Below are 10,625 nucleotides of genomic sequence, written 5' to 3' on the forward strand. Positions count from 1 at the left end.
TAAAATGAACATGAGCCTTTAGGGACCATAAGACTGAAATTAATTATTTAAAGATGATGTGTCTGTGCAACCATCCTTACAGGAATGAAGATACTATAAACAGATACTGTGTCCCTCCCTTAGGCTATCAGGCTATTGAGACAATGGATCTCAATCTGGATAGAGGAAAAGGCTGGGATTCTGGAGCTAACCCCAGGCAGAGCTTGTCTCCGAGAAAGACACCTCACCCCCCCACCCCCACCCCCTGCCTTTGGTTCTTCAAGACAGGGTTTCTCTGTGTAAAAAGCAAAGCAAAGCAAACAAACAAACCAAAAAAAAAAACCCAAAACAAAAACTCACTCTGAGAACAATTCAGCATTGCAGTCCTGGTTTCTGAATCCAGACTGAGTCCCTGACTGGTCAGATTTTGCTAAGCATTCGATACACTTCCATCTCTCAGAGTCTGGTGTCCTTCAAGTTGTCAGTGTGCCCTATTCCTGAACCTCAACATCAAGGCTTTCATTAGCATTAACTCCTTGACATCTGTCTTGGTTACTTTTCTATTGCTGTGACGAGATGAGACACCATAGTCAAGGCAATTTATAGAAGAGATTATTGGAAGATTGTAGTTCAGAGGATGATTCCATGACCACCATGGCAGAGAGCGTGGCAATCAACAGGCAGGCATGTCACCTCCTCCAACAAGGCCACACCTCACAATCCTTCCCAAGCAGTTCCACCAACTGGGGAATCAAGTATTCAAATATATGAGTCAATGAGCCATTCTCACTCAAACCACCAAATCTGTCACCCCCACCTCTTGTCCGAAACATAGGATCAGATCAGGCTAAGCAGAACAGCTCTCATCCCTGTGTTGAGATCAGACCATCAGGTAATCAGTGATGTCTTGAGAGAAACATTGTTCAGAGACAAGTGGGGGAAATGTCAAAATTGAAATGAAGTCACATTGGGCATGGTAGTGCTTGCAGCACTTGGGAGCCTGAGACAGAAGGGTTATGATTAAGAGGCCAGACTGAGGTTGGGGGTGGTGGCTCACACCTTTAACCCCAGGACTCGGGAGGCAAAGGTAGGTAGATCTTTGTGAGTTCTAGGCCAGCCTGGTCTACAAAGAGTCCAGACCAACCAAGGTTACACTGAAAAACCCTGTCTGGAAAAAAAAAAGAGGACAGCCTGAGAGCTGGAGAGATGGCTCACCAGTTAAGAGTACTGTCTGTTCTTCCAGAGGTCCTGAGTTCAATTCCCGGCAACAATATGGTGGCTCACAGCCCTCTTCTGGCATGTAGGTGTCTATGCAGGCAGAACATACATAATAAATGAATGTCTAAGAAAAAAAAAAAAAAAAGAGACCAGCCTGAGAGTTGTAGCAAGACTATCAAAGCCAACAAAAAAAACGGAATCACTGTGCCTACCCCCAACCCCCTTTTTAAGATTTATTTCTTTGGTAGACAGTATTCTGCCTGATCGCCAGAAGAGGGCACCAAATCTCATTATAGGTGTTTGTAAGCCACCATGCAGTTGTTGGGAATTAAACTCAGGACTTCTGGCTCTTAACCTCTGAGCCAGCTCTCTAGCTCTGTGCCAGCCCTTCTAAAAGTACTAAAAACCAAAAGAAATGGAAAAATGGAGAAATGGCCTGTACACTAGGCTACCGGACATTGATTAACTGAACGTCTTTGCTCCTTGATCCCCGCTTGTATTGTTTGTGGTACTTATTTCAGACACAGGCACATTATACCTCAGGACTGAAATATAAAAACAAAAAGTGAGAATGGAGCCTTCCTCGGAGGGATGGACATGTTCTAAAGAGAGACCTATGCCTTACCCTTGATTATCAGAGCGTTGGAGTAGCCTGCGGTGGGTGCTGCACTGTGCTGCACCCTTCTGTCCTGGAAGAGCCTCTGGGACTTGGCACCTACACAGTACCCACACTTGAGATCATCTCCTGACTCTTCCTCACCATCACCCCGCAAGCCTTAGCAGCATGTCACAGAGTAGGCTGCCACCATGGCCACAAGGAGGGAGGGAAACTCCAGAGGCACTTCCGGGACAGAAGAGGGTAGTACATGCTTCCTTGCAGAGGAGTCCCAAAGAGAAGCAGCGCAGCCCCAACTATGTGAGGAAGGAGGGTGCTTCCTTCCTTATGGCCTCTGACCCCTCCATGTCCCTGATAAAGGACCACGAGAATGGGAACTTCCCTGGGAATCTCATAACGGGCGAAGGAAAAGCCTGCGCTCAGTCTAATGTGCAGAGTGAACCAAAATGGAGTTACTCGTGATAGATGCCACAAAATCAAAACTGTAAGCAAACATGGGTCCCAGCAGGTTGGCTTTCCGGAAAACTGGAGCTTCCATTCTACCTGAGTCATGGAAAGAAAGTGGTATGTGGGATGGTGAGTAAGATAATGACGTGCACATATGACAAAGTGACAATGACATAGCACTTTGTGTGCTAACCACACAAGGTTCCCTCTGCTTTAACCTTACAAAGAAGGCCGAACTGATGTCAGCCAATCAGCTCTCCCCACCCCCGTATGTTTTTGTCCATCTCATAAAACTCACTGTTCTGTCCATTGAGTGCTTTCCTTCCATTTTGCACACTTGGAGGGTGCCCCACGTCATGAAGAGCGAATAAAAGACCATTAGCTCTATGACTGTGTAAGTTTCTCTTTTTTGTTTTGTTTTTGGAGCTCAGGCGGGCTTTACCTCAACCTAACTCCGTCTCCTTGTGTGGGATTATAGGTGCATACAATGGCTGGCATAATTTTTCAAATTATTTTTTTTTTTCATTTTTTTGGCAAACCCATTGAGATGAGGCTGGGTGAATTATGAGAAGAAACACCACGACGCTGTTCTCTGACCTCCCACGTGCGCACCGTGCCATCTATGCTCGTCCATCATGTGCACAGGCACAACAATAACGAATAAAAACTAACGAAATAACTAAATTAGCTGGGAGTTTGTATTCCCAACTCAAGAGAAGAAACATCTAATCTGTGGGTACTTTATCCCAATGGTGATAGCAAAGGCTTTTCTGGAATTGCTTGAAACCATCATGGCAGCCACTCCCCCCCCTCCCCCCAGGATGTTGTGGGAAATACCCTCCTTCCTCACATAGTTGGGGCCCCGCTGCTTCTCTTCGGGACTCCTCTGTAAGGAAGCACAGGCTACCCTCTTCTGTTCTGGAAGTGCCTCTGGAGTTTCCCTCCCTCCTTGTGGCCATGGTGGCAGCCTACTCTGTGACGTGCTGCTGAGGCTTGCGGGGTGAGGGTGAGGAGGAGTCTGCTGGGCAGAGTCAGGGGATGATCATCGCAGGTGTGGGTACTGTGTAGGTGCCAAGGTCCTGAGCCTGGGCTGAGCTCTGGAACGGACGGTGAACCTGGAGGTCACCTAGAGGTGAAAGAGAAGGTTGAAAGTGTCTTAGAAGAAGTCTGAGGAGCCAGTGAGTCTTTTAAAGCCTCCAGACAAAGTATTTGTGTTTGAAGGGCTACAGGAAGCAGTTGACTTTAAACAGGAAGTGGATGCCGTCCTTGTTTTCTATATCTGCAGGGGCCACCTTAAGTCAGCTCCACCTTAAACAGGCTCCACCCAGGACAGCCTTTGGATCCCGCTGGAGGCAGGCTAGCTCTGAGGTCTGGTTATGGCTCTGCTCCGAGTGGCAACCCAGAGGCTGTCTCCTTGGAGGGGCTACTGCTCCAGGGGGTTACAGGTATTAAGTCTATGTGTGGATGGGGTCCTCGAGGGTGGAGAGCCTGGTCTGAAGTGCTGGAGGCTCTGTGACGTCATCTTGGCCCCCCTTCTTCCCTCCTGCCACAGTGCCAGGCTGTGGCTCCTACGCTTTTCTATGACCCTTGCACTGTTTCTTCCCTGCAGGGCAGACTCAGCCAGGACTTTGTGGAGGCCCTGAAGGCAGTGGTAGGGAGCCCCCATGTGTCCACTGCTTCTGCAGTCAGAGAGCATCACGGGCACGATGAGTCGATGCACAGGTACCAGAAGCTGCTGCTGGGACACAGAGTCCTGGGCGGTCCTTGTCTCTGGCCACCTGTTTGAAATGCGTTGACAAATCTCCTTACACAGAGGGGGTGTTCTCTGCCCGAGCCTCAGGTCCTTAAACGACTCCAGGCTCCTGGAAAAGAGAGGGCTAGAGGCCGCCACAACTTTCCAAACCCCTGAGGTCTGCTTGCTTCTAGGTGTCAACCTCCTGACGCTGTGGTGTGGCCTCAGAATGTGGAGCAGGTCAGCCGCCTGGCAACCCTGTGCTACAACCAGCGTGTCCCCATCATCCCATTTGGCACAGGCACCGGTGTTGAGGGGGGAGTCTGTGCTGTGCAGGTATAAAGGGGTATCCTGGGTCTGGTCCCATCACACATTGGCACATTTATGGCTCTTTCTACCTGTCATCCCAGAGCTCTGCTGGGGGGCCTCAGCCACAGAGTGAGGTTCTCGGGGCTGCCCTTGGCCTAGAGGCCTAGGTTGGGCAGCGTTCTTGGTAATCTTGCTACCAGGGTGGAGTGTGCATCAACTTGACCCACATGGACCGAATCATGGAGCTGAATGTGGAAGACTTCTCTGTGGTGGTGGAGCCCGGCGTCACTCGGAAAGCTCTCAACATTCACCTGCGTGACAGTGGCCTTTGGTTTCCTGTCGGTAGGCCTTGGGCTAACCATTTTCTGAGTCCCCAGGGTCGTGAGGGTGATGTTTGAGGGGTTTCAGAGGACCCCCACCTTTCCCAAAAGAGGGACAGGGCCTCCCCAGCTGCCCTCTCCAGCGTTTTGTTCTACAGACCCAGGTGCGGATGCTTCTCTGTGTGGCATGGCAGCCACTGGAGCCTCAGGCACCAACGCTGTGCGCTATGGAACCATGCGGGACAACGTGATCAACCTGGAGGTGGTGCTGCCCGACGGCAGGCTGCTGCACACCGCGGGCCGGGGCCGCCATTATAGGTGAGCACTGCCTGACCCCACTGCAGGGCCTCCTGGATAGGTGACACTCAGGAGGGTCAGGGATGGTGTTGGGAGTTGGTGCCTCTTGTGCAAGGCCTACCTGGGTTGTTAAAGCACAAACACTGTGGTGACAATAGGGGCTGCAGGAGACCCGTGCAAGCCTGTCTTCTACCTTTAGGCTTCTGGCCAGTTGTTGTTCATACGGCCCCCGGGGCACTCACCTATCTGATGTGTCCCTGGGCCTAGGAAGAGCGCAGCTGGCTACAATCTCACAGGACTCTTTGTGGGCTCTGAGGGGACCCTGGGCATCATTACATCTGCCACCCTGCGCCTGCACCCTGCACCTGAAGCCACAGTGGCTGCCACCTGTGCATTCCCCAGCGTCCAAGCTGCTGTAGATAGCACGGTTCAGATCCTCCAGGCTGCAGTGCCTGTGGCCCGCATTGGTGAGCCGGGGCCTGGGTCAGTCGGGGTGGGTTTCCACAGAAAAGGGCCCCCCCTCCCTTAGAAGGCCAGGTGTCAGATGCCCAGTCCTCTCTCTGGTTCCAGAGTTCCTGGATGATGTCATGATGGATGCCTGCAACAGGCACAGCAAACTGAACTGCCCTGTGGCGCCCACACTTTTCCTGGAGTTCCATGGTTCCCAGCAGGCATTGGCAGAGCAGCTGCAGCGCACAGGTGCGGTGGGGAGGGTGGGGCGGTATAGGGCCCGGACTGTCTTAGTGTAGGGCTAAAGACACTTTGTGTTCCCATGACAGAGGCAATCACTCAGGAAAATGGAGGCTCTCACTTCTTGTGGGCCAAGGAGGCTGAAAAGCGCAGTGAACTTTGGGCAGCGCGGCACAATGCTTGGTATGCAGCCTTGGCCTTGTCTCCAGGAAGCAAGGTGAGCTGGGCAAGAGTGGGTGGCACCTTGCACTCAGTCCAAAGGCCCTTGCCTCAACCCACCGCTTGACTGCATAGAGAAGGCCAAGGCCCACCAAGGGCTGCCTGAGATGGGTTGAGGAGCAGGGACCACAGACCACTGCACCTAGCTATTCCAGACTGGTCTAGACGGAGAACTTGTTAAGATGCCCAAAGCCTGAGGAATTCATATGAGCCAGCCCCAAGTGCAGTGTTGAGCTCTTAGGAAACTTTAAACACAGGGAAGGCTTCCTGGGGGAAGAAACGGAGAGGAAGGGGGCGGTCCACCCAGAAGTGAAGGCTGAGGCAGATTACGCAGGATCTCAGAAGTGTGGAGGGGCTGGGAACCTGCATGTAGTCTAGGCTTGGATCCGGGGGAGTAGTAAAGACCTGGGCTAGTGAGCACCCCAGTGGGCTAGAGGACAGATGTTTCGTTTCATGACATCATCCCCCTGGATTGGTCCTAAGCCTGAGCCACAGTAATCCCTTACCTGTAGGTAGGCAGTGGGTGACAGGGAGAGCCACACAAGCTTGCCTTCTGATATAGGGCTATTCCACGGACGTGTGTGTGCCCATCTCCCGGTTGCCGGAGATCTTGGTAGAGACCAAGGAGGAGCTTAAGGCCTCAAAACTCACAGGTTTTGTTCTACTTACTTGCTGTTTGGGAAGCATTTGGGGTTAGCCAAGGCCTACCTGGGCAAGGAGGCTAGAGGTTAACAGCACTGTTTTCTGGGGCCCCCCAGGAGCCATAGTTGGGCATGTGGGTGACGGCAACTTTCACTGCATCCTGCTGGTCAACCCAGATGACTTAGAGGAACAGAAAAGGGTCAAGGTCTTTGCAGAAAATTTGGGCAGGTAAGGACTCAGACGCGGAGGGGTTGGGGTTGGGGAGGGCACAGGAAGAGGCAGAAGGAGAGGGAGAGGGAGAAGACACTGCTGAGGAGTCCTTCACTTGGCCTCCTAGGCGAGCCCTGGCACTCCATGGGACATGTACTGGAGAGCATGGCATCGGGCTGGGCAAGCGGCATCTGCTGGAAGAGGAAGTGGGCACCGTGGGTGTGGCGACTATGCGGCAGCTCAAAGACACATTGGATCCCCGAGGTCTCATGAACCCAGGCAAAGTGCTATGAGGAACTTGGAAGACTTGGACCACAATCCCCAGAACGGAGAGCGCCTGTTCTGGACCTTTCTTTCATGCCCCTGACTTTGCAGAAAATAGCATAGCTGATTCTACCTCTGCTTGCCAGGTAGCGCTGTACAGGGCCCCCCTCTGCAGCTGGAGCTCGAGGTGAGGAGGGATTGCCTCTCAGAGAGTCAGTATCCTTGCTGTTCTAAGGAGCCTCGCAGAAAACCCAGGCTGTTTCCTAGCTGAGTTTGTTCCTGGCTGGCAGGGACGGTGTGGGTCCCTCTGCGGACCTCTCCTCTGTTGGTACCCAGCATCATCAGGATTCCACCCTAGACCCAGTGATAGGAACACCCCTTTCCTGCAAAGGGAAGTGACCTTCCAATTTACACTGTTAGGCCTTTTTTTGTGTCCTCCCCTGCATGAATGTGAACCCCACTTGCAGCTGGATCCTCTCCTTCTTTCTAGGTCTCTAACCTTGGGTAAGGAGCCATTTGTTTTAGGCCAGGCCCAACCCCTCTGCTTCTGCAGACGTACCTGTGCGGCAGAACACCTGCCTGTGGTGGAGGTGACTCACGATACTTTCCCACCATTCTTCCATCTGCTGTGTAGGACACTGGAAGTAGAGATGAGACAGTCCTCTGGGTACCACCCCTCTCCGTGGTATAATGTACTGCCCACCGGCTTCTACCTTCTACCACTTTGGGGCCTGGCAGTTTTGAGATTCCCTGGCCAGAGCTTCTGTCTGGCGTACTTTGGCAGTTGTTTCCCAGAAGTCCACCAGAGGGCGCGTGACACCATAAATCTTAAACATCATAGCATTTGCTTAGGGACAGCTTGCAGACACCTTCCAGGGGCCAGATCTTTTACCCCATGGGTCCCAGTTAATTGTACCCTCTTCCCTACACTTAGCTCTTTGGGTTGGAAAAAACAGGAAGGAATCATGGCGGGGTAAGCAGCAGCCTCTTGCACCCCTAGTTCTTACCCACCTCTCCCATCAGGCTCTGGGTAGAAGCTGCCACGTGACACTTTGTCAGTGAAACTTCAGTTCTGTGATGTCTGTCTCAGGGTTCTCTGGCTTGCTCCCCAACCATTTCAGGATGAAGGAGTTCTGCGCCCCTTCCCCCAGGCAGACTGCCGGCTCCTCCCCCCCCCCCCCAGTTGAGTTCCAAGGGCCTGCGCTTCTGCTCCCGTACTCTCTCCAGTAATTGGCAACTCAATAAACAGCCATTTCCCCACAGTTTCTTTTATTAAAGAAAATTCCAAACATACAGAAAAGTTGAGAGAACAAATACACTGTTCACTGAAATTTCAGTCGTTGAGACTCAACAATGGACATTTTTGCCTTATTTGCTTTGTGTATCTTTTGGGGGGAGGACCATTTGGGATTATACATTTCTTGAAGTCACTCAACTATATAATTCAGCATCTATCTCCTAAGAAGGACATTCTCCTATGAGCTTCAATACTATTAAATGGCTATTAGATGGGTGGTTTCCAACAGGGGCTCCTAAGAGCAAAGGGCAAGAACCCATCTTATTTCCTTCCCTCTCAGAAAGGCAGAGTAGGAACAACACAGGAGTCTAGAGCTGTCTGCATGAAAGGTGACAAACACAAATGTCACCTGGGAAGGCCAGACAAGCCTAGTCCCACCCTCACACCAGGCACTGGCAATCTGGGTCCAGATTCAGAGGACGTTTACAGCCAACAGAGGGCTTTGGTGTGCCGGGTGGGGGTGGAAGTCACTGGGGATGAGATGAGCACCAGCCTAGAGAGCCTAGAATAGCACCCGTTATGGGGCCCAGCGCTGCCCCAACCAATTCAACCACGGGACTCAGCCACAGCACTGCCAAAGCAGCTGGGCTCACACAGCCAAGGTGGTATCCAGAGCCTGTCTCCAGGCCCAGGGGTCAGGCAAGGAGATCTCTTTCAGGGCTGGGCCCTGCCCCGCCAGCTCTGCTGGTAGGATTATATATATAGAACAGGGCGACACAGTTGCCAGGCAGAAGCTGGAGGTGCTGGGAATAGAACAGTGCCCTTTGCAGTGACAAAGCTACAAGGAAGCCTGCTGCGCATATGCCAAGCCTTTGGGGCAGAGCCCCAACACTCACTGAACTGAGCTGCATGACTGTGTCCCCACTTCACATGCAAGGAATCAAATTCAGATGAATGAAGTTACTTCCTCGCCATTTGGCCAAGAAGTAAAGAGCCCCTGTACAGACAGAGCCCAGTTTCTAGCCAGGAACGGTGCTCACTGTTCAGGTCCTGAGGTCTCACACTCAGGCTCTGAAGCATCCTGACTTGTCTGAACTTGCCCACCTGCCTTGGCTCACATGTGTCCAATGTCCTTGCACAAAATAGTTGCTTCAGGAAGCATCTGAGGGCCAAGTGACCTCAGAGCAAGGGTGGCAGCACAGTCCAAAGTTGTGGACCTGGGCCCTGAGGCGGCAGTGCCACGGGCAGGTCTGGAAATGGTCATGGTGGAGATGTGCAGCCAGCCATCTCCCTCCAGAGCTTTCCTTAGCTGGCTCTGCACAAGGCCCTGACATGCAGCTCCTGGAACCTGGCTAGGGGACAGGGCAGGCGTGCACTGCTGGCCCCTGCCCTGAGCTTCCTGCCCAGCCTGCAGTTAGCCAATTTTTATGAGGCTGAGAACTGGTTCTGGTTCAGGGACTGTGAATTGGCACAGCCCCAGATCAGGGCCTCCTTCTGGGCCTCAGTGAAGCACGGCCGTGAGTCAGCACAGAGCTGTGGCTGGAGCAACAGGCAAGCAGAACGTAGGATGGGGAAGAGGCTCTGAAAGACGGCTGGGCTGGCACCTGGAGGGGACCCATGTTCTTGCAGCCTCTGATGACTGCACCATCTTTGCCCCCGAATATCTTTCCATAAACATTCCATCACAACCAGAGATGACAGACCGACAATCACTCCATGCTGCTTAAGAATTCATAAGCTTCAGAGATATACCCGAGCCAGCAGGTCAAGCCTGTGCCTGGGTGTGGCTGAGGACCACCACAGGTGCTCAGTGCTGGGCTGGGGAGGTGGGCAGAGGGAAGTGGCCTTTGCCTCCACCTCGATTGTGTAACAGCACTTCATTAAATAGAATCACACGGTGCATCTTTTATTAGACATTATTTTAATACCATATCAAAACACCTTGACTCATGAAGGTAAGCTTTTCTCCCAAGCTTTGGGCATTTTTAAAACATTTTGTAAGCTTTTTTTTGTATTTTAATATATAAATACAGAAACCTATCCTGCACGGGCTGGTGCCATGTGTGACAGTCAATGGCTAATATGTTCTCAGTGTGCCTGGAGACAGGGAAGCAGTACATGTCCCTTCGGTAACTAAGTTTTCTGAGGAAAAAAATTCACAAGGGCCTAAGAATGTCCAGGCATTTTTCAGTGTATTTGTGGTTGTTGAGTTCTCTGGACCAGATCCGGGAGAAAGAGGGAAGACGGAATGGAGAGGGAAGTGTCTTCCATGGCTGCTTCTTCATCTTCCTTTCTCTTTTTTTTTTTGGCAAGGAAATCAATATAATGGGATTTTAAGGGGGAGAAAAGTGCAAAACCAAGCCAGAAAAATGAGACAGAAAAACAACAAAACAAAACCCCTCCCCAAATTCCCCAAGGTAGAAAGGTCAGTGGCACAGAGAGCCA

The 10,625-nt window shown here is 51.8% G+C and overlaps 1 protein-coding gene across 1 annotated transcript; it reads left to right on the forward strand.

Moving 5' to 3' along the window:
- Positions 1-3,560: 3,560 nt before the first annotated feature.
- LDHD (lactate dehydrogenase D) lies at positions 3,561-8,314 on the forward strand. Its single transcript, XM_084756673.1, has 11 exons — positions 3,561-3,705; positions 3,870-3,982; positions 4,187-4,328; positions 4,502-4,643; positions 4,780-4,939; positions 5,186-5,385; positions 5,489-5,617; positions 5,698-5,825; positions 6,390-6,480; positions 6,586-6,697; positions 6,807-8,314. Exons 1-11 carry the CDS (start codon positions 3,637-3,639, stop codon positions 6,970-6,972), a joined length of 1,452 nt encoding a protein of 483 aa, XP_084612799.1. The 5' UTR covers positions 3,561-3,636; the 3' UTR covers positions 6,973-8,314.
- The last annotated feature ends 2,311 nt before the right edge of the window (positions 8,315-10,625 follow it).

This window comes from Acomys minous (genome assembly GCF_964271855.1).
Source record: "Acomys minous genome assembly, chromosome: 14".
Lineage (NCBI taxonomy): Eukaryota > Metazoa > Chordata > Mammalia > Rodentia > Muridae > Acomys > Acomys minous.